The 24,537-nt window shown below is 35.8% G+C and overlaps 1 protein-coding gene across 2 annotated transcripts in view; it reads right to left on the bottom strand.

The window, feature by feature from the left end:
- NDP (norrin cystine knot growth factor NDP) overlaps window positions 1–24,537 on the bottom strand; it is a 50,663-nt gene that overhangs the window by 13,151 nt on the left and 12,975 nt on the right. For both annotated transcript variants that reach the window (XM_072399134.1, XM_072399126.1), the window contains one exon: window positions 308–655. In XM_072399134.1, coding sequence (XP_072255235.1) covers window positions 308–481 — 174 coding nt within the window. In that variant the 5' untranslated portion in view covers window positions 482–655. The remainder of the gene's footprint in view (window positions 1–307; window positions 656–24,537) is intronic.

The raw sequence follows: 24,537 nt of genomic DNA, 5'->3' as shown, positions 1-24,537 counted from the left end.
TCTCAGAAGCCCAATAAATGTATTTCAGATGTAAGTTGAATGAACTTAACTGCATACTGCCTTTACCAATCAACACAAGCCCCTGGACATTTTTCATGAAACAAAAACTGTACATTTACTGACATTAACAAAATTCTAGTGTACAGTATTAAAAGTCCACAGGTAGAAACAGCACATGATATTATACTACCCTTATTCCTTTTATTTTACCATATAAATACAGTAAACACTATTTGTAGAACAATGTCATAAACAATCAATGTTTTAAAATAAAACTAGATTAAATATATAAACAACATGGACATACCTTGGCAGTGCATTTATGTTGTGGGTGGTTTATAGAATCCACATAGTGGTGTCGCATACAGCGGTCTGGATCTGACTCAGTGAGGAAAGTGCTGCTCTTTTTACTGTCTGCACTAATTAATATTGATCCCAGTGAGATTACAGAAATCCAAACAAACAGGACATAGTTTCCCATTGTTCTCCAAAGTCTTTCCAGGATGCAACAAAATAAGGACCTTAAAGAAGTAGGACCCAAGAGCACAATCCACGTGCTTTGTAAACAGTAACGCCAACTTCATGCATTATCTTCCCAGTTTCCATTGGTCTTGACACTTTGATTGAGTAATGAAATTGTAATCCATTGCTTCACCTGTGACAAATTAAAAAAACAATAAGTATTTTTTATACAAAAAAAAAAGTATTAGTTTCTGTTGACCATACCTGCACATCTTTGGTATACGATTACCTTAAAGCGTATCTATACCCAAAATAAAAATATGATATTCTGCTTATTAGCTAACTAGTCCCTAGATGTGGTAGCTCCATTATCTGTTAATTGCACCAGTAACAGACTTATAGTTTTAGGATTACAATGTTATACTTTTGTACAGGGAAAACAAAAACAGGCAGAATAGGTAATAGGTTCTGAGCTAAAGAAAAACAATGTAACTGCCAACAGTCCGGACAAGTACGTATAAGATCACAAGATCAACAATTACACTTTTTAATTTATTAAAAATATATAAGAGTGCACATTTTGTATATTTACAGGGACCAAATTTTTGGGTATTAGATACATTTTTAGATGATAATTCTGCATTGGACTGGCACTGTCATGCTAAAGCAAGTTGTATTTTCTTGTTTTAAGGCTCAGGAAAGTCTATATATATTGATGACGATGTTACCAATAAAACCATTCACAATGCAGTGAGTGTTCCAGTCAATATGGCCTGGAAATTACAATATAGCATGTTTATTACCCATCCTACCAAATTAGCTGCCCACAATACTTAACATTTAACACAAAACGCTCACACAACCAAATATAACATACAGTATATGTTTGAGTACTATAAAGTAAAAGTGTTTTTTGTCTAGATCTATGATGTGTGTTTCTGAAACTCATGTTCCTTCAGCTTTCTAGAAGCCATAAACATATCTTTTTTATTATTATTATTATTATTATTATTATTATTAAAAAACAGGACTTATATAGCGCCAACATATTACGCATCGCTATACAATAAATAGGGGTTGCAAAAAAAGCATTGATGATGAGTGGCAGATTGAAGTATGGTTATGTGCTATGCTTTCTTCATACCAATGAAAAGAACTGGGAGGCAGGAATTGATAGGACCAAGTCATACATTTATGGAAAAACTTGAGACCTTTATAACACTTTATCAACAGCCATGAGCCCCAGCTTTATCATATGTCCAGTCTGAATATCTTGAGTTTGAGAAAGTTGTTGGGTAGAGTAGGGTGCTTCCACCTTACAGAAGATCAGGGATATTATATCTAATTCAAAACAAACAATTTAAACCTATAAAAAAAGAAATCTAACCTGAAACTCTTCTGTTAATAATACAAAAAGTCCTACCTAATTCTTTACATCTGTGCTTTCTGAATATATAATCAGATGCAATGGTGTGAGGTATGTTTTTGATGAAAGAGATCAGTATTTTTGTGATTCCTTAGCATTTTTATTCATGTTTTATTAATATGTTAACAAATAAAACAAGAATGATCATAGCATTAGAATAAGAAGTACCAGTGATTATAAAACTGTAAAACTACCATATTAGCCACTATTATAAACAGTAGTACAAAAGTTAGCAACAGTAGCTTTATGGAAGAAGCAGAAATACTTTTTATTTAACAATGGCCTGCGCTCATGGGGAAAACACTGGAACACATAGGACACCAGCAATATAACAAAATTCCTGGGTGGCACTGAATAACACTTCATAAACAGTAGTGCTGTACAATTTTTACAGCCAAGAACAATACCAGTGCCAAGCTGAACTTACAATCAAGCCAGTTATGTTTAACTTAAACAAAGCTGCTATTTGTTTGAAAAATGCTGAATTAAAATGGGATGGTAAATGTTGCGTGCCTACAGGGCTGAACAACTTTGCAAAGCTTTAAATTCAAACACATAAGATTTAATACCAAACTGATTGTACGGCATAGTAATATTTCTTGTACTCCCACATATGCTTTGCTAGCCCATAAACTGTTTTTTATTAGCATTTGGCAAAAAACAGATTTGAAATATGAGAAAACAATATGGGTGTGCATATGAATGAAAGAAGCACTAATACAAAACTCTGAGTCAAACTAGCCCAGAAAAAAAAATATGAATAATACGTGATCTTTGCCCGTTGGCGCTTCCTCACTACCGATGTGTTAACAAGCCATATTATAATTAGAAGCAGATGAATTAAAAAGCTGACATTGCCAAGGCATTAAAACATTAATTGAAAATGTCCAAAACAAACAGAGCATAATTAAACGCAGAAGTAGTCATATACTGTATTATACTACCATTACAGCATCAGCGTATCCCCAAGCTATATATGTGGAAAACACTGTTAGATTGTATTGAGAGCAATTTAGGAAATTCAAACCACCAAAAGAAATGATTCAGCTATTCAAAGAAATCACAGACATTGTGGGTTCATTTTATGTATTTATTATATTAACATGTATGATTTTAAGCTTCTTTGAACCGGTATTTTTAAGGTGGAACGACAGTCTAAATTTTTCACCAAGATCCATTGGATCTTGCCACAACCCTACCATTAGCACATGCAAATACATACACAAGATGGTTCACAAACACTGCCATTTGGTGGAATAGGGGTGAGTGTGCTGTGCTGCAGTTTACTGCATGTCTGAAAAAGACCTTAGTCTACAGCTCAGGGCTGCCCACACTTTTTTGGCTTGCAAGCTACTTCTAAAATGACCAGGTCAAAATGATCTACCAACAATAAAAATGCTAAATAAATATTTATTTATATATATATATTTACCGAGTATACTTTATATTTAAAATATATACTGTTTACCTTGCATAACTGCATGAACATGTATGGCACAATACAATTCTGTACATTTTTGGCCATTACCTTACTCCAATGACATCCTAAACTGAATGGAATCAGCCAAAAATACATAGTCCGGACAGTAGTTGCTGGTAGCCAGCCTCAAACAGATTTCCAAATGATCATCAGTCATGGTGGAACAGTATTTGGACTTAACTTCTGTGTGCGGTTTATTTTGAAAGGAAGGGCTCCGCAATCTACTTGCGTTGCCTTTGCTATCTACCGGTAGAACGCGATCCACCTGTTGGGCACCCCTTCTATAGCTGGACATTGAAGTATCCTAAATATGTACTGTAAGTATTCATATATATAGCTGCTCCTTGCCTAATGACCAGGTTCTGTTCCTGCAACCTGGCCACTAAGGGAATTAGTTGTTAAGCAAGGAGCATAGAAAATACCTGGCCTGCAGGTGCTGCAAGCATGCAGTGCCTGTCAGTGACAAGTTTAGTGTTAGTGACCAGGTATCTTGTAGAATTGCGAAGGAGGAAGAGGGATGGAGCGCAGGAGAGTGAGAAGGATTCACGATATGGCTGTACACTGCACAGTTCTTGTACAGTGTACACATTGGGTGAGCTGGTTGTAAGTGCGGGTGGTTGGTAAACAGGTAAGTTGGTAAAGGTTTATTCACCACACTACCTGTGGTGAATAAACCTTGGGGGTCGGGGTACATACAGTTTTACAATTTTTATCAAAATCAATGACAATTCAAATTCTAAGAATAGCTCATGAACATCACTAGCAGTCCATTTAAATTTAATCTCACAAATATTTTAAATATGACTTTCTAGAAAATTAGGTTTGAAAAAAATTATGTTTTTTTATAAAGACTATAATTAAAGTCATTTGTATAATAGGTGCCATGTGTGATTGGAGCAGATCATGTACAAAAATATATATGTGACGGTTTTAGAATTTAAACTTTGACCACCTAAAGGGTTGAATTAAATGTATTATTGAATTGAATTTGTACCTAATGGAAACTAATGTTTAGTTTAGATTTATGGAAATAAACAAGCACAATGAGTAAATATAATTAAGTTAAAAAGCATCTCCAGGCAATGTGGGAAAGCAAATGGTGATCTACAAAAGTGATTTAATCAAAAGTGAGCAAACAATAAAGCTCTGCTCATGTTATTTATCACCTAAATAGTGCAAGTTTTGGTTTGTAGGTTTAATGGGTTTCATTTTTGGGCTCACCTAGGCAATAATCACCTTGCAAGGAAAAAAATGTTAAATGTGAGAATTTGGTATAAAAAAAAATACCCAGTCAAGGACACACTCATTCACTAAACTAAGTGAAAGTTCCCATGCAAGGTGATAATTTATTGCTGCTTTATCAGTTTAACATTGCAAGAACAAGTCCAGTTGAATGCGCATTACCTATTACTGGATATACTATGACCTGGACAAATGAGAATCTCCTCACTTGTATTAGCAAGTCTAACCTAAAAGAAATGCTGTGATCTCTTTGTTTAACCTATTTAGGAACAGCATGCAAATCTGATGGTTATTCTTTTCATGCAACATATATTTTGTTTTCATCTGAGGGTTATTGTTTATCTGATTGTACAGGGTTGTACAGGGTCAGTATTCAAAGCATATATATATATATATATATATATATATATATATATATATATAAAATATAAATAAATACACACATATATCAACAAAGCAATATATCAGCATATATCATTAATTCAAATTATTTTAATTAGCTGCCAAGTGCTGGAATTTTGACTTTACATCATTACCTAGGCCACACTTAAAAACAGAATGTGTGTCTCTCGTGGGTTTATTTTCAGCAGCTCTGATAGATTTTTCACAAAACTATGTATATAGGTACATTTTTTGTAAAAACTGATAATATTATGGGGTTTGAGGATATCAGTATATTGGCAAAATCTGCTTTGTGACTAAAATTTATTCAGTTATTGAACTGAATGGTAAAAAATAAATGCAAAAAAGTAAAGGTGGCAATATTTATTAATTTTCTTGTCACATTCAGGATTATCTAATAAAGGTAAAGGTAATATTCATAGAGCAGTATTATTTTTAATTTATATAGTGACAACATATTAGGCAGCACTTCACAAAGTCCATAGTAATGTCACTAACTGCCCCTCAATGGGGTTCACAATATAATGTCTCTATCATCGTCATATATCATTAATACCATCTAAGGGCAATTTTTAGGAGAAGCCAATTAACCTGACTGCATGTTGTGGGAGGAAACCAGAGTTCCCAGAGGAAACGCACGCAAACATAGGGAGAGCATACAAACTCCTTTCAGATAGCATTCTGGCTGACTTTGGAACCTGTGACCTTGTGCTGCAAAGGCAAGAGAGGCTAGCCACTGAGCCAACCATGCTGCCATAAACCTTTGCAATCAATAAATGCTGATTTTGTTTGTTCTGCTTGTTCATGTGTGGCTGTTGACCTGCTGATCGTAAATGTTACATGTATATACAAGGCCTGGTTTGTGTTAGCTAACTTATTTTAGAAAGTTATCATCATGGTATAGAAGAGATACTACACCTCCCACAAGTTAATCAGCAAACATTATCTCACTGAGAAGCTTAGCAACCCTATAGTTGTAATTACAGTGAAACATTGGTTTCCACAAATTATTAGTTAGCAAGCTGAAAAAAGACATCAGTTCAATAAGTTCAACCAACAGAAAAAAGCATAAATAAATGGGAAACCTACATATACAGAAAATAAATCAACATTTAATCCGGAGAAATATAAATAAACCCTGATAAAGCTTAGTCCAATTTGCTCCAGCATGGGGAAAACTTCTCCCTGATCCTCCAAGGTAACCATATCATCCCTAGGTCAACAATCTCCAGTGTTATTACATATAAATATTAATAGCCAGTAATAAAATGCACTTAGAAATAGATCCAGCTTTTTTCAAAACAAGCTGGCTCGAACTACTTGCTGAGGAAGTCTAGTCCACATTTTCACAACTCTTACTGTGATAAGACCTTAAAGAATGTGGAGGTTAAACCATATTAAATCCAGTTGCATTAACCTCTTGTCCCTAGATATGACCACAAAGTGAACAACTTTGCACAGCTTCACTATACGAGCTATTTATATCTCTATACAAGATGGGCATATCTCCCCCATATCACCCCTAAATAAATTAAGTTCAGTCAATATATACTCATAACTGTGGAGGACCTCCATGGCACTTTTTTCATTTAGTTGCCTATATAGCTCTATAAAATCCTTTGTGAACTGGCGCTGAAAATGGATCTGCACAATCCAGGACACGACATTCCCTCTCCCTCTCTCTTTTTAGTACCAGAACGTATTTAGCTTGCTTTAGAAACTGCAGCTTGGTCTTGTATGCTATTATTAAGATTTATAATCTACCAGAACACTCTGATCCCTCTGTACTCCCCTAGAATACAGTGTATAATTTATTGACAATAAACCATATTTGTCACATAGTTAGCATAAAACAGTTATTATTCCTAGTCCTTATCTTATTATTAAATGCCTAAATCAGCTAAAATTTCCAGCAAACCCACACAATTGGTGGCCTCATTTTTAAGAAAAAATTTGGTTATGAACATTTGACTTTTTCCATGTTATCCAAAGTGTGTTAATAAAGTCGATTCTGTAAAATAATTCATTTTGTGTTATTGCATTGACTACTCACTCAATAATGGATGAACATGGGAAAATCAGCAAGTGTTCCATAATATATTTCTCCATATCAATTTGTGTCAATTTAAAGGGACTGGCTGTTATGCTGCAATATTTTCAGAAAATCTATTTTAAAAGTATTGTAATAAATAGGTAAGTATTTAACTGAACATTCCCTTTATGTAAGCACCTGCAGAAGACAAATGGTTATTAAATCTCCTACAAAGTGCATTTTAAAAGCATTTACCCCTTATCTACAAATTTTACAATTTATACATTGAGAAACAAACATTAAAATGTTGACAGAATAGGAACAGTGTACTGTGCAAAGTATTTGTGAATTACTGGCTCTCTTCACAGTATATTGTACAGTAATCTACACTCCATATGTCGGACTGGAGAATAGTCTAAACACCCTACACCCTACATTTAATGTCACACAAAATATATAATGCTTACAAAAAAAGCCAAATCCTTTTCCGAAAAGTGCAACATAAATGACTATGATATAAAGGACAACTTATATTTGAAATTGGGCAGTAACTTTCCTCATTAACTTAATACACACAAACAAGAACATTGCCTTTACAGCGTATTTGTGATAATGTATTTAAAAGCCAATAATATTTCAGTTCAGGGGATGCTTGTTCAACACAAATATTCAATCAACCAATCACATGGCAGCAGCTCATTGCATTTAGGCATGTACAGTAGACATGGTCAAAATGACCTTTTTAAGGTTCAAAACTAGGATCAGAATGAGAAATAATGATTTAGGTGACTTTGAGTATTTGTTGGGGTCGGCCAGGGTGGTCTGAGTATTTCAGAAGCAGCTAATCTGCGGAGATTTGCATGTACAACCATCTCTAGGGATTACAGAGAATAGTTGACAAAAGGGAAATATCTCTGAACACACAACACATTGAACCCTAAAGCAGATGGGCCACAGCAGCAGGGGACCACACTAGAGGAAAATCCTATCAGCTAAGAACAGCCACCTAAGGGTACAAATTACATGGACATGGACCAAAATTGAAAAAGATTAGATGGGAAAATTGCCTGGCCTGATTTCTGTCTTGATTTCTGCTGAAACATTTGGATAGTAGGGTTGAAATTGGGCATCAAACAACATGAAAGCATGGATCCATTCTGCCTTGTATAATTAGTTCAGGCTGGTGGTGTAATGGTGTGGGAGTTATTTTTTTTATCTGAACATTGTGTACGTGCCACTGTCATACTTTCTTCTTCCTTGCTAAAGCGCAGATACATGTCTCCTGCGCCTTCAGGCAGCTCTGTTCCTGGGCGCGCCTGCTCTTCCAAATTTTATCAGCATCACTCATCCCACTGGCCAATCAAGAGTTGGCTTCTTAATCAATCTTGGTTATTTAGCATTCGTTAAAACGTGTCTCCACTACTGATGAGCCCCCTAGCACTGCCTGTTCACCTGTTACTTAATTAAATGCTTTCCAGTCCAGCTCCTTTGCAAAACCCTTGATGCCCAGTCTGTTGTTTCCCTGTTTATTCCCTTGTACTTCTTCAGTTTTCGTTTTGTCTTTGGTGAGGCCCGTGTCACCTGTGCCTTCTGTCAGTTCCTCTGTCTCCTGTGTTACCCAGTGTCTTCAGTGACCCTCGTGTCACCTGAACCTCCTCTCCCTTTCTGTGTCCCATGTGTTCCCTGCATCTTTGGTGACCCCCGTGTCACCACTGTCTATTTTCTGGGTTTCTGTTTCTTGACCCCTGGCTCTGTTCCTGATCTCGCTTGGTGCTGCCTGCTTCAACCATTCTTTTGCTTGCTGACTCAGTACCACATACTATTCTGCTCACCCTGGTGAGCCCATGGACCACAACCATCTTAGATTCTGCACATTGGTCCTTCTTAGAACTCACATCACCATTGTGCTACCCATGGCATCCCCTAGATCATTGGTCGGCAAATCGCAGCTCTTCAGCCTCCTTGTTGTGGCTCCCTTTGGCCACCGACAGGAGATCCCTGATAGGGGATTCCCTTCCTCCCATACACACTACGGAGTTGGGGGGTTCTCCTTATGGTGTTCTAGTGAAAAATCTACCCGTGAATTAAATCTACTAGGGGGCGTGTACAAATGGGAGTGTACAATGACATCATCGCCAGGAAAGCTTTACAGCTGTGTTTGTGTATGAATGCTGCATGTCATGTTCTGCAGCCTTACATCTCTCCTTCTACAAACCTCCATACCTCCTAAACAGTATGTCCTACCGATCTGAAATTTTCAGAGTACACAGGGGACCCTCATAGCTAGCAGTACCCCAAATTTCATCCCCCCAACTTTTTTTAAAATATGAGGGTCAAAATTATAAAAACTAGTGAAAATTGAACATCAGGGTTGCTGTTTTATAAGTAGGTATGTCTAGAAGCCCAAAATAAACATACAAATTATGGACCCCCGAGGCCACTTACAAGGAGGGGCAAACCTCAACTTTTTACCTACCTGTCACAAAACAAGAAATGTCATACTACACTACCCTGTCCCCTTCCCTAATTTGAACCCCACATTTTTCTGGAATGGGGAGGTGTACAAAACCAAAAATGTAGGTGCAAGTGAGTGACACCTGTGACTAACAACCCCTAAAATTTCATCGTTAGGCCATCATCAGAACATAAAGAACTCTGCGCATCAAAAAAATCTACCCTGTTACACATTGCTGGAGGCTTCTAGCACCTGAACCCCAATTTCTCAGGAACAGGGGGGTACAGATGAACAAAATTAAAGGTGCAAGTGGGGGACACCTGTGGCTAACATCCCCTAAAAGTTCATCATTAGGCCATTGTCAGAACAAAAAAAACTCTGTCCATTCAAAAAATTTACCCTGGTATACAGTGGCATTACAAGCCGTGTTTTTACCCGGGAAACAAACATCAAGGCGCCTTATTCATTCCTTCATCTTACTGGGCACAGAAACTCTGATACTAAGGCACATAGGCCCTGATTTATCAAAATTCTCGAAGGCTGGAGAGAATACACTTTCATCTGTGAAGCTGGATGATCCAGCAAGCCTGGGATGGATCTGGTCCAGGATTGAAAACATTTGCTAACAAATAGCTAATGACTTTTAGGAAATCTATTCCAGGTTTGCTGGAATACCCAGCTTCACTGATGAAAATGTATTCTCTGCAGCCTTGGAGAACTTTAGTAAATCAGGGTCATAACCTCAGAAATGGCCAGCAGAATTTAAATACCAGATCCCCTGGGTTCTGGGCCACTTCTAGCATTTAGCTAAATAGCAACTTCCCCTGTCCTCTTCTACTCTCATTAAAAAAAAAAAAATTCATAACCCAAATAATTTGATTGTAAACAAAGTTCTAATGGCTAATGTATGATTGTCTATGTTGGTATACACCCTATCAAAATAAAAATGACATTATTTAGTGAAAATGTAACTGTTTTTGTAAATCTACCTACTTACAGAAAGTGTGATATGATGAGTAGCAGAGGCTGTCTGAATTATAGATAGCAAAGTTTAAATGTTTAAGTATTTTGTGATATCGTTACTGTAACATATGCAGATCAAATGTTTGGCATTAGTTTCTTCTTGACGGGTCATAAAAACATTATAGAATGCAAAATAAGAAAGGTTTACATAAAAATTCACATATCATAAAAGAAATTTTCCTATAACATTGGCTTAACAGTCCATGGAAAATACCCATATATATATAAAAAATTATTTAGTTACTGTAGTATCAATGACTCTCAACTGTGAGGTTTACAAAATCTGAAGGGCTAAAAAATATGAAGACACAGGACAAGTTGACATGAAAAGCTTTTCAAAACAGAACATTCAATTGTACATTTACCTCCAGATCCACCCAAATTTGATATGCAAATGGTGGCTTGTAATGGTCGCCATATGCTTAATCATATTACATTAAATGATTTATTAGAGTTGAGTCATAGCATCACAAAATGAACCCTGGGTTGTTCTCCATGGCCAAAACATAGAGAAATAGTAGGAGTCTTCCAAGTAGCAGAGGAATGACTAAAATGGAGAAAAGACTTGTGCTACAGGCTACAGGGTTCTTAAACGACCCCACCTCACAGTGGCCATGTGACCACTGGGTCTTTATTATCCAGTTGACCACTTATAAAAGAAATGTCAATATACTCACATTTCTCTTGGAATGAAAAGCTGCTGTTTCTCTGCTTTCCAGGTACTGGAAGTATTCTACTTTACCATAAGTACAGAATTAAAGTTATAGTATTATTCAAAATAAAATATTCATCTTCCATGTGCAGACTACAGATAAGCTTGAAATGATAAAACTAAAAATACCAATACATCTAACATATGCTTTGCTAACAACCCTCTGACTCACCCTTTCTTGGCTCATGCCATTTAGTATTGGTATTTTACTATAATGCCATACCAATAATAGGGTGCATAAGGCAGAATAGAGATGAGACATGAACTAGGGAGCTGGTTGCTATTTTTTACAACCGGCCCCAGGTTTAGGAGTTATGTTGTTCTCTACAGAGAATCAGAAGCACTAAATTGGCTTCCAAATAATCTGGTACTTTACAGTTTATTTTCTAATATTTGTACGCAGAAGCCATTTACATGTCATCATATATACTATAAAACCAAAATGAGGGAGGTTGTTCCTTATTTGAAGGTGATATCCAAACAAAAAAAAATATCCCTTTCCACGCCTATATTTTCTCTAATAACTGGGAGAAAAAAATCTAAATGCTTTTTTACTTACTTAAAGCCAGAGTCATGTGACTTTTAGCTGGTTGTCCTCTCTTTTTTATGCTTACAAGTAAGCAAGTGCAGCTCTGGGTGTCCACATTACAAAAGTCTATTAGCTGTCCAGCAGTTAGGTCCTCACACAATGCAGAAGAAGAGGAGAGGACCTTCTGACACCATCCAACATGGGTGGATAAGTGGTCCCCCAAAGAGAAAATCAACGCGGTCAAGGGACCTAGATGTCAGGTAAAGTTTAGTATATTGTGCTAAACTAAGGACACAATAAAAATATGTGCATGGGTTAGAGGGGTAGGCAGTAGATACATTTTGCCTAGTGATTTCCCTTAAGGATAGAGGTAGAGCCAATTGTGTCCAACTGTGCATACAGAATCGCTAATATACAGCAAAGACAGCCTATATTTTTAGAGCAAAATTTTCCCTAATGCATAAAGCTGTTTCATGTTTTTGTCCTAATTTTTATTATGGAATAAAGGACTCTTTGATGTGCAGTTTGGAGCGATGCCAAACTGGACAGCTAATGGTAAGTTGGCCCAAAAGCAACCAAAAAGCAAGCGCTGAAAAGCACAGAAGATACTGCATTGGGATTCCTCATTTTAGGATAATGAGCAAAGCCATTGAACTTAATCTTTTATTTCCCAATGGCCAACTGTACCCCAATAACCACTGTCTCCTCCTATGGCAGGCAGAAGCATGCATATATTGAAGACAATTACAACCATATGTACCACAAAAGACAATTCCGTGCATTTGATAAAAAAATAATTACTAGGAATAGTTACTTTAAAACAGTGTTTACTGTCCAATACTAAAGTGTGGATAACATTTGCAAGAACAGATGATCTTTAAAAATGCAGATATTTAATACATAACTGAAACAAAAAAAAAATCTCATCTGTAATTAAAAAAATATATACCTATATTATCTTTTCTTTGTTTCTTTCTTTTTTTTGGTTTTATTTGGAATTCCTAAGCAGTTTTGGATTAGGACTACTTCACTTGTAGTGATTGTTAAAACAATTCTTCAAGTTGTTTGTATAGTGACAATCCTGATGTATTTTATTGGACCTGGTATGTGACCGAATGACATACTTGTTAGTCTTGTGCACAGATTTTAAACACATTAGAACACCTAAAAATGCAACCCAACCTTGTTGTCCCATGCTGAGGACCCCTTTAGGGACCTGCGAGTCAGCAGCTGTGGGAGGTGGGGGAGCTGCTGCTTTATTTCCTTTTCACACAGTTCCAGTAAAGGTGAATGAGGCTACATCTGTAACTAACTATGATGAATGTTAGGAATGTATGCATTCCATTCTTACACATGGGTCACGTTAAATGTGCTCTAACTATAATGACAATGATTATTTAGTGTAATCGTTCACATCCTAAACCATTGACAAAACAAACTTAGGCATCTGTACAAAGAGACATATACCTGATTAAAGAGGACATTCCAATTAAATTGAAAGCTGTGAGTATAGATTTCTGGGAGAACAGGTATCTGAATATAATATGCAGTTTTGTGTTTATTTAATTTATGTATTTATTTTTTCCTATTGGTTACATTTGATGGACTTGGGGATGGAGGCGTTTAAAATCAGACCTTTTAAAGCACAAATGTCTGATTTACCCTAAATAGCCAGTATAAAAAATGTACATAAAAGGGAAGAAATAAAAAGCAATGCTAAACCTAAAATATAATAATATAAAAAGATAATATTTCACATACATACAAATTAATACAAAAGACATGAACTAAAATGTTCATTTTTTACCCTTTATGTCCAGATAAAGTCTTGTTTTTTTACACTTGGTATGCAGGCTGCATATGGCATGTTTTGTAAGTCTTTGTGATTACCACAGAAAGAAACTGCCCATTGCTGGAGAGTTGTACTGCTGCTCTCAACCAATGTTGACATGTGCAGCTTTTCCTTTTCAGATAGCCATTCCAATTTTTTTTAAATAATATATTAGTTTTGGTTTAATGAATTAACATTAAGGTAATTTATAGAATAGTTTGATAGTCAATTCATTAAAAATGTGGGCATTCACAAAGTAGCTCAACATGCATAAGTGAGCTTTATAATTAGTAAATCGGTTGGTTTATATATTTCTATACCACTAAATTGTTGGATGGAAATACAATCAACTATTGCTCTGAGTATTAAAAAGAGTATATGCCATGTGAATGAGGGAGCTTCCACAAATTCTGTACATTCAGATGCTTGTAAATCACAATTCTCAAAAAAAAAGAATATTTATCTGGTGTTTTGACTTAGGGAAAAAATTAGACCTGGAAGGAAACTGATGGAAATTTCAACCTTATTTCTTACTACAGGGTTAAACTAAGACAAGGGCATGGTCACGTCTGAAAAGCTAATGGTAATACAAAAATTTAATTCTGTTATATTGCATCTACCCCCACCCAAATAATTATTCTGAGGTCAAGCCACCTAACTTGATAGAAAATGTAAATTTAAGTGAAATGTAAATGCGGATTTCCCAAAGGGACTCATCCCCAGGCATAGTCTTAATAATGAATTCAATGATAAAATTAGTTGAATCGCAACCTCTACATACAGAAGAGCACACTTTCCTCAGTTAGGTATTGTCTTACTAAGATTGAGAGGTTCTCTATTCCTCTATGCTACAATACAAAAGTGGTTTATCAACAAAAAAAATCTCTAAACTGTTGGCATTAGCAGAGGGAACTAGTTTTGGAGATATATATTTCATATTGGGAATTATTAATATTGGATGCAAATTCTAAAGTCTCTAACAATGTATTATTGCAAAAAATGAATTAAAGGTGGGCATACTAAATTTGCACCACTCTACCTTTTAGCAAGCACAGTTTTGTGCTGACCAGCCAATCAGTGAATTACCTCACTAGCTGAACAGGAAGACACAGGTTTAATTTAATGTGATTTAGGTTTTCTTACAAAAAATGTCCTCTGCACTTGGGTGACAGCAGTAACAAGATTTTAAAAAACTGTAAACATGCTAGAAACATGTAAGCACTAATATACTCCCAATAATCTGCAAAAATGCTTTCAATCAAAACACTTCAGTAAGTAATGGTAGCAAGTGTTGTACCTCCTGTGCCAACCAAGTGCCTGCATCCTGACGCACAAGGCTCCTGGCTCCCAAGAATAGATATTTTGCTGTCCCAGGCACTTGACCGCTCAGGGTTCAGGTAACTAATAAAAATAATAGGATGCACTACACAGGGAAGGAAGTTTTTAGGGTACCTTTTGATTGCTAACTAGACTTCAGCATTAAGGTAAGAAAACAACCGAAGCTCTGGGGAGTGAGGAATGGTGAGAACTGCTTGAAGAAATACTTTCAAGCTTTTGCTTTGAATTAGATATATTACTTTGTGGTCAGTAAAGGATTGTTTAAATCCTGTTTACTACTTGTTAGGAATAAATAATTACTTGAATCATATCATGTAAGTCACACAAAGAGGCAATTGCTATTATTGTTATTACACAATATTTATATAGCGTGGACATATTACACAGTGCTGTACAAAGTCCATAGTCATGTCACTAGCTGTCCCTCAAAGGGGCTCACAATCTAATATCCCTACCTTAGTGTATGTTATCATTGTTGCCAAAATTGACTGGCCCAAAATTTGCTTGGCCTAAATGCTTCTGGATTACAGATCCAAAAACAGCATAGGGCAAAGAGACATTAGATAAAAATCAACATTCTTTATCTCAATACTCTTAAAAAGCATTAAAGACAGGGCAGAATTCTCAAATGGAGATATTATAACTGCAAGTCTACATATTCCTCTCATAACAGGTGTACAATAAACTATTAATCCCACATTCAAAGGCCATGAGATCTTTCTCAAAATTAGGAATGAGTCAGACAAGATTCCCCCGACATCCTGATGATTTCTACACATGCTTTCATGTAATTGCATCTGCCAGTTCTTCTTTTACAGGTGGTGCTTGGCACTACCTTTTTAGTTTTGCTCATAGCAGCTTTTCAGCATCATTAGCATGGGCGATGACTGTTAGGAAATTACTTTACTGCCAAAGATGTTTGGCAGATCTACAGCCACACAGGAAGGCTTACTAATATCACAAAATACTGTCTGTATAGTCTTCCAAACTTTTCAGTGGATTTGGGGAGAACAATAGCTAATGACTGGGAAAATAAAGCTCTTCTAACATTTGTCCCATGATCCAGATAGTTGTCAGCATTGGTCCCTTTGACCTGTTTAATAGTTATGCCATCTTAGTGAATGTGCATGAATCAGACAACCAGGAAAAAATACAACATCAAAATAAATAATGATTTAACATTTTTTGTTATCTTAGCTTATTACGGCAACTCACTCTATGGTGAATGTATTTGTGTGTTGCAATTTTTTAAAGGCTCCCTAAGGCACATATACAATATAAATTGTCAACTACATTACAGTACGCCACAGCCACACTGATGTTGCTGCATTGAAAAAGTAATGCATACATGTTTTTTTCATAGGGTGAGCTAAAAATAAATAGGCTGCACTCCTCAAGGCATAAAAACGTAAGTTAAAGCATGTGTGTTACAATACGCATACGTTTCAATGGGCTAGGAAGACAAAAAAAAATATCTTTCCTATCTGAAGCTGGTAATTTGACCGATTGCAGTTTTCTGCCTAATATATGAAAAATTAATAAATACGTTTTTTTTTCTCTTTTCTTACTCACAGGCTAATATGTGAGGTCAATAGCAGTAATTTGTTCTCCCAAAATGAACTGATTTTCCATCTCTTTCCTTGGGTCTCTATGTTGATAAATTATCTTACTTAGTGTAACACATTGGGTTTGAATTACTTAGTGAAAGAGGTGAAGCTTTGCTGATCACAACCATCCAATCGTGCAAGCAAAATCTTATTTTCTTACATTTCCTTGCATATGACTAGGTATTTTTCCAAAGTGGATTTTCACAACATTTACTAACATAACAGAATATTCCTTTGCAGGATGATAATACCTTAAGAGGACAGCCAATACTCCATTAGTAAATTATTGTTTAAAATATATGCGTTTGGAAAAAAAATTTTTAGTGTTCCCATACAAAACTAATTTCTGACCAGATTCCAATGAATTCTTTATCTTTAATTTTTTGTCATACATTTATTGGATTGCTCAGTAAGGGTTAAATTGGGTACAAATGACCTTTACTTTTCTTTGATCTTTATTGATGCTCAGGGATCCTGTGAGTTAGGAATCCTCTATCTCCATTATTTATTTCCCATGTGCAGATATTAGTAAAATAGGATATTGGTAAACTAAACCATGTCTTTTCTGCCGAATGAGCCTGGCTCTGTGATTTGTCCTTTACCTGTTTTACACATACAGTCTGGATAAGTCATATGCTGCTATATCTGTAAAATATTTAGAACTTTATAAGATATCAATGATAGAAGGAAGACCTACTGCATCAGTGTATGAAGTTACCGACCTTTGGATTTCGTAGAAAGTATAGTCCTAATTTTAGTAGCCAGTTAATGTTTAAATCATTTATACAGTGTTCCAAAAGTTAGGAGAACACTTAATCAACACAGTATAAGACCAAATCAACTAAACCTCTGGGTTATCAATCTGTCAAGTTATAAAGCATAGGAGATTGTGAATCAATTTTTACCTGCTTTGGTGAAAATGAAAGCAACAGGATGGATGGGATGGGCAGCAGCAAGCCAAGCCCCAAAGTGGGAATTGTTTTATCAGTCTTGCATTTTGGTAGTGCCTGTACCATAAAGCTAAGTTGTTTATTTGCCACAGAATACTAGAATTGGCAAGTTTGCCAATTGTGACCATTCCCGTCACAGATAAAAGCAGGTTCACACTGAGCTCATGTAACAGATGTGCAAGTGTCTGGAGACATCATTGTGAATGTTGTGCTGCTTCTGACATTGTCCACCATGTCTGGCTTGACAGTAATGATCTGGGGAGGAGGCATTTTTGTGGAGGCTCACAGAGAACTCTACATTCTAACTAATGGTCCCCTGAATGCTGTTAGACACTGGAATGAAACCCTTAGACCAATTAACAAATTTTTTGCTGGTTCTTGCCCCATCGGTCCGAAGACCTGAATCCATTAGAGACCTCATCAGAAACATGCCCAGTTGTTGTCAGAAGTGTATACTGGCATGTGGGGCCATACAGACTACTGAGCCACATTATGAGTTGTGATGAAATTCATTCTGAAGTTCCATCATTTTTTCTGATTGCAGTTTTTTACTTTGATTTTCAGTGTGACTTTGAGTCCAGCCATTGAATTATTACTTTGGTTTCCATTGTCTGTCCTTACATAATTTTGTTGGTAATTGCATAAGGTATATCAATAATGATTTTAAATTTTTTTACCAGCATATTTTCCTGATTCCTGGACTCCTTAGAATTGTTCAGCCAGGTAGATTTGTCAACACATGGATCAATAATAATATAAAATATATGATTATACATAAACTGCAATATATACTGTATATATCAAATTTTAGGTCACAGTGTAAAAACAGTCTGTGACTGTCCTCCCCTATACCTATGGTTATTTTAGATATTTTAAAGTAAATGCATTTAATACTCAAGCACATAATCACCTATTTTTTTACACTTATACATACCACTAAGTACGTTATTTTATTTATTCTCTTTAATTTTTTGCTGTTATTGAACTTTCATTGTTTTGCTGGCGTTTCAATAAATCAGTTAGGCCATTAAAGATGCACTAAGCCTTCCCTATTTCCTGATCTGTATCGATTAATCATTCAATCTTGTTTATCTATACAGAGCTTCTGTTGTATGTTCCACAAAACAAACCAATTTATAACATCTCAAGTGGATTTGATACAAAGAATATAATGAAGTCATGTTTAAAGCAAAATGTTTACCAATGTTGCCTACAGCTCAATAAAAAGATCAATACAATCTGTTCCTGACATTTCAGCTAAGTTTCCTGCTGTTTCCTTTTCAATCAATACAATATGTGCTCTGTCTAGCCTTTAATATATCAATCGTGTGGTGCGCAATGCTGTTATAAATATTGACCAATATGTCCCGCATTTACAGATTTTACATAACCAAGGCAATAACAAGAAACAATGCCATTAAAACTGACATTGCGGTATTTGTTCACCATGTCAACAGCAACATTATAGCATAAAACAGGAAAATAAGTAAATATTTTTTGTGTTGAGTAATAAGCCACATCTTTATCAGATTTGGCCTAATATAAAGAGGCCCAACCGTTAAGAACCTCAGGCAAATGCCAGAATTGTTTAGGAAGCATTATAAGCAGTTGCAGCACGTCCGCACATTCTTAGCTGGAGTAAGACTAAATTGTCTGTGTCACTTACACTATACTTCTGAAAGTATTTATAATCATAGCTTGTGAATGACAAATAGGATCTTGCATTGTCTAATCTGCCATCACAATAGTCCAGGTAAAGATAGATAGATAGATAGATAGATAGATAGATAGATAGATAGATACATACATACATACATACATACATAAATACATACATATAGTTTTTAACACCATTAGGAAAAGAACCTGAATGCTAGCCTCCAAAATGAAACAATATCAAATGTGAGCTTATAATAAAAATTCTGGCAAAGTAACACACTCCAGACATTGATCTGCTAATTTATTTGATCTGAACATTCCATGTTGGAACGAAAACAATTTTAGTATTGAGATTATAAAATACATCCTTTTTTTTTTTGCTATTCAAGATAAAAAGCAGATTAGTTTGTCCAGCGGAAGACAATAATTAATACTGAAGGGGCATTTGCAGTTTATAAAAAAACTACTTGTCTGGAATCTCAAAACAGTGGGAGTTGCTTAAAGGGTCAGTTCACTTAAAACTAGTATTATACTATTAGGTAGCTCTTAAAAAGTGTTTTTAGGGAAATTATAGGTAATAGATTAATAAAAAGTAGTGGAATATCTTTGCTTGAATTCTTGGGGCCTGCACACAACCATAACTAGGGCTCCCTGTATTCCAGATTTAGATTCTAAATGTATTTTATTGGGAATGTATTAGGAGTAGTGACTACATCCAGTTAGGGTTGGGTAAATGAGAACAAATCTAATGCTATATAAGTTTATGAAGGTCCCATAACAGTAGACCACAAAAGATACACTGGCCCCGATTTATTTAAGCTCTCTAAGGCTGGCGAGGATACACTTTAATCAGTGAAGCTGGGTGATCCAGAAAACCTGGATTGGATTTCTTAAACGTCATTTGCTGTTTGTTAGCAACTTTTTTTTAATCCTGGATCGGATCCATTCCAGGTTTGCTGGATCACCCAGCTTCACTGATGAAAGTTTATCCTCTCCAGCCTTAGAGAGCTTTAATAGATCAGGCCCAAGAAGTCAGCAGGTAACCTTTCAGACTTGGACTGTAACTGAAATATCAGATTTGGGCACTCTGCCCTCTATGCACAGGAACCTCACATGAACCATATTAGATAACAGCAATTTTCAAACACTACCTCCAGCAGATGGCTCTAAATGACATCTGGAATAACAGCTTCTAAGCACAATAGAAAACCAGAGACTTCACCTTGTTACAATTGCAGCCAGTTACATGGTTTCCAGTTAAATAGAAAATCCCCTGCATAAAAGGTAATCATGGTTAACAATATAAAAAAAAAAACAAGAACATGCATAGGTTAACACCTTATAGGCCTGTATAATAAAGTATTTTCAACTTCTAAAAGTTGAATTTATGTCAGGAAAATAGCACATTTTATTTCTAGAAAGTTTCTAAGAAATAGATAATGTAAGCTTCCAAAGAAAGTGTGTTTCTCATTATTAGATTGTAATCTGCTGCACACACATTTGTTTTGTGTAAATTCACTGAGCATAGCATATAAAACTGTCTGGCAATGAATTTCAGACTGATAAATAAACAGATCATAATTGTGCTAATCTGGCCCAACACATTTAATATAAATTTACAAATATTTGCATCTTTTATGTATTTATTATTATTATATTATTTGTTAATATATTTACATGTTTGATCATACACAATGCTCTATCCTAAAACGCATCACCACTCATCAGCAGCTTTATAAATGCATATTACCAGCTGATTTATATATATCCAGTGGGCAGACCATACGGAATCCCAGCAAATCCCACTTTACCCTGTTTGCCCAAATAAACATTTCTGGGTCACAGGAACATACACATATCTAGTCAAACTGTGCTGGAGTGGAACTGAAAGGAACTCTGGCATAAAAAGCACACTAGTCTTAACAAAAGTTGGCAAAGGCCACTGAAGGAACAATATTTATATACTGTCTGTCAAACCTGCTGGCTAAGCTTAATACAAGGATCCAGGGCATAATGTTAATAGGCTGTATTAACCGAACTCCAGACAGATAATAAAAAGCACACATTTAAAGGACCTATGTATTTTTAAATGCAACTAATGCAAGAACTATTTTCTATTATAAGCCTTTTATTATTGCATAGAGTAACCTAGACTGGGAGATGGTAGGAAACCAATGGGGCCAAACAAGCAATGCTGAATGAATGAGTGCTAACTATGCTGACCGAAGGAAAGACAAGAGTTAGCAAAGAAATTTTTCAATATCCAGTTACAGGATAGGGACAGGGAAATAACCAAGTTATAATACGGAACTGGAGAAGAAGAAATTCATTTATTGACCTGGCGTTACTTTCTGGAAGGGTAGTGCAAAATTGCAAACCTCCTTAAACTTCAAATAACCTGCTCAAAAAATTGAATACTTCTCCAATACTCGTACTCTTATAAAAAGTAATAGGCTTACTGAGTCACCAAATTAAGTGTACAAAATAAATAGGGTTGATTACTAAAGGAGTAGTAGCTGTTCATGTACAAAAATGTGTCTGCTGGTGAACATGTCCACTTCAGTCCACAAGTATGTGCTACATATATTCATCATTTTCTGTTTTTTTTTATTTTTGTATTCAAAATAAATGCATATTCACCTAATTTTTACAACATTAGTTGAATGCCTCCATTGAATATAAAGCATCACATTTTAATAAAATACAACAACTCAGATAATGTGAATATTGAATCTCTGAACCTCAAGAAACTGGTATATGCTTTCTGGTTAGCTAAATGTGTATTTTAAACTCAATCTGCAGTGCTTTCATTGTTTAGCAATGTTCAATACTATTTCTAATGCTAAAGTACAGTTATACCACCAGAAGAATTACTGGCATTTGAAACACATTGTTCCTAGGACACGTTTGTGTTTTAAAATAAAGCAAAGTAAGTTTGACATGTTATTTTCCAGTATTTAAAAATAGCATTATATCAACAGATTAATTTTTGGAACAACTGAATATGCTGACTAGTTAAATATAATGTACTCTGTATTATTAGGTTCAGATGCTGACTATCTTCTGTTTTAAATTATATAATTGATTCCACATGAACACTTATAGACATACTGGGAAAAGAATTAATTTAGGATATGTGAGTAAGAGTACATTACCATACATCAAAAAGACTACCCACAGGTTGACTTACTTTCCCATCTACATTACACAGTGGATCATAATTTATAATTCAAGTTAATAAAAACTCATCTTGTGAAACCACTTATATAGTAATATAAACATATTACTGTTATATTGTAATAAAACAGCCCAGGTATTTGTTTAACAAGTATATCAACACTTAACTGGAAGTGATAGACCCCTTAAATGGGTTTTTACTTGTAGCCTGTATAAATCAGATAACACTTTTTCCAATAGAATTGAGAAGGATTACATCCTCTGTCAGGTTATAAGTAAGGTCCGTGCCTTTCTCACTGATACCTGGTTCCCAAATCCCCCCAACAGGATCAGGGTCAGCAAATAGGATATGCTGGAAGTTTATGCAGTCCCTGAGACTAAAATGTAACAAAATGCGTGTAAATCACATGGCAGTGTATGAGTGTTGGAAAACATGGGCATCCTTCAGGTGGGCTTTATGCACATGGTTCAGTACCTGGGAGATTAAAGAAATTTATGCAGTAAATTACGGAATGTAGTTTTTGAGGCTGGAGCCCAAGAGGAGCAGCCAAGGGCTGGGATGTGGTCAAATAGTCAAGAGTCAAAACAAGAAAAGTAGTAATAGTATGATAAGCGGTAGTCAAAGCCAGCTGGAAGCAGAGAGTGCCAAGAGATGAGAGATAAGCATATCCAGGGGTGCTTCCACAGATCACTGCCAGGTGTAACGGGAACAAGGTATAAAGGCTGCAATGTGGAACACAGTTGAAGGCAAAGTTCAGGTGAGGTTAGGACAAAAAAGATCAGCATCAATGACAATTAGGAAGCAGAGTACCACCCACAAATGTTACAGCTGACAACCATGTTTGAAATTAGATGTTCTTAAAAAGTACTTAGAATCAATCAGGGTTTGTTTCAATCTGAACATTGAAACAAAACTTCTTTCCATTTGCACAAGATTAAAAAAAGAAATATGGATTGTGTAAACAACAGGTTAAAAGGAGGAGACCGAGCAGCATAGTACTAGGCTGAAGGGCTTAAGCCCCATGACCGACTGCAAACATCTAAATTGGTGGCCACCTTGTTTCTTTAGAAATTATTCAGAAAAATTAAAAACTTCAAAAAAAAGTTTGGAGAATATTTTCTTTCTTAAAAGTGCCCTTGAATTGTGTATAACACTTGGTAGCACAGACAGAAAGTATTTGTATTTGTAGACTGGCAACATGCAACAAAAGCTTTGACAAAGACCACAATCAGGCAGTTAAAATGTTGTCAGGAACTTTGAGCATGAGACATCACTAGTCTACTCTGTCATCCGTAGCGTTCAGTCTCCGGCCTAGGCTGTCCGCGATTCGGGACATACCAATGTTAAACAAAGTCTAAGCGCACTTTAAGGAAAGAAGGATTTCTCATAACCTTTTGAATTTCATATTTTTTAAATGTTTTCTGAATAATAAAAAATACTTTAAAAAGCTTTTTACAAAATCAGGCATAATACCTTTGGGTGGCACTGTGGACAGCTAGTGATACCAAGATTTATTTACATTGAAACATTTTATCATGTTGACTGAATGCTTTGATTTTCATATTTATTTCATCATTGTGGCTGCTGTAGTGTTTACCAGGTAAGTTAAAATTTGTAAATAATTTGCAGATTCGGTCAACTGAAACTTTCTCTGAACAATGTTGCTGAAGAGCAATCAATATGCTTAAAACATCCTATTTCCCAAGATTGGTGTTTCTCCAACTTTTTATTATGTGGGAACCCCTTGAAATAACTTTCAAACTTCCAGCAAACCCCTTTTATAATTACTATATCTACAACTCAGAGTACATTAGTGTAGTGGTCATTAGGAAGAATGTCACTCTTACAAATAGCTAAAAAGGCGATTGGTGTCAGTTAAACCATCCTAAGAGGTAGATATTGCTCATTGTTTAAGGAACAGGATCCTCTAGGACAGAGGTCCCCAAACTTTTTCAGCAACTAGGCCATTTATGGGGTGGGCAGGAGCACACTAGGCCACCCTAATGGCTCCATTCCCCCCCCCCCACTAGGAATACCCCCTGAAGGGAAATCCTTCTCCTCCGTATGCATTGCGGAGGAGATTGATTTCCCTTTAGGGGACGTTCCCTATTTACCACAGCAGTGGAAGTGTTAACGCTGGCAGCAGTAAATAGAGAAGGGAGCCACAGCAAGAGCAGGCTCAACAGCCGCATGTGGCTCCAGAGCCCCGGC

This window comes from Pyxicephalus adspersus, chromosome 1, assembly GCF_032062135.1.
Source record: "Pyxicephalus adspersus chromosome 1, UCB_Pads_2.0, whole genome shotgun sequence".
NCBI classification, from domain to species: Eukaryota; Metazoa; Chordata; class Amphibia; order Anura; family Pyxicephalidae; genus Pyxicephalus; species Pyxicephalus adspersus.
Note: the sequence above shows the minus strand (reverse complement) of the source record. Positions and strands in the feature narration are given on the sequence as shown.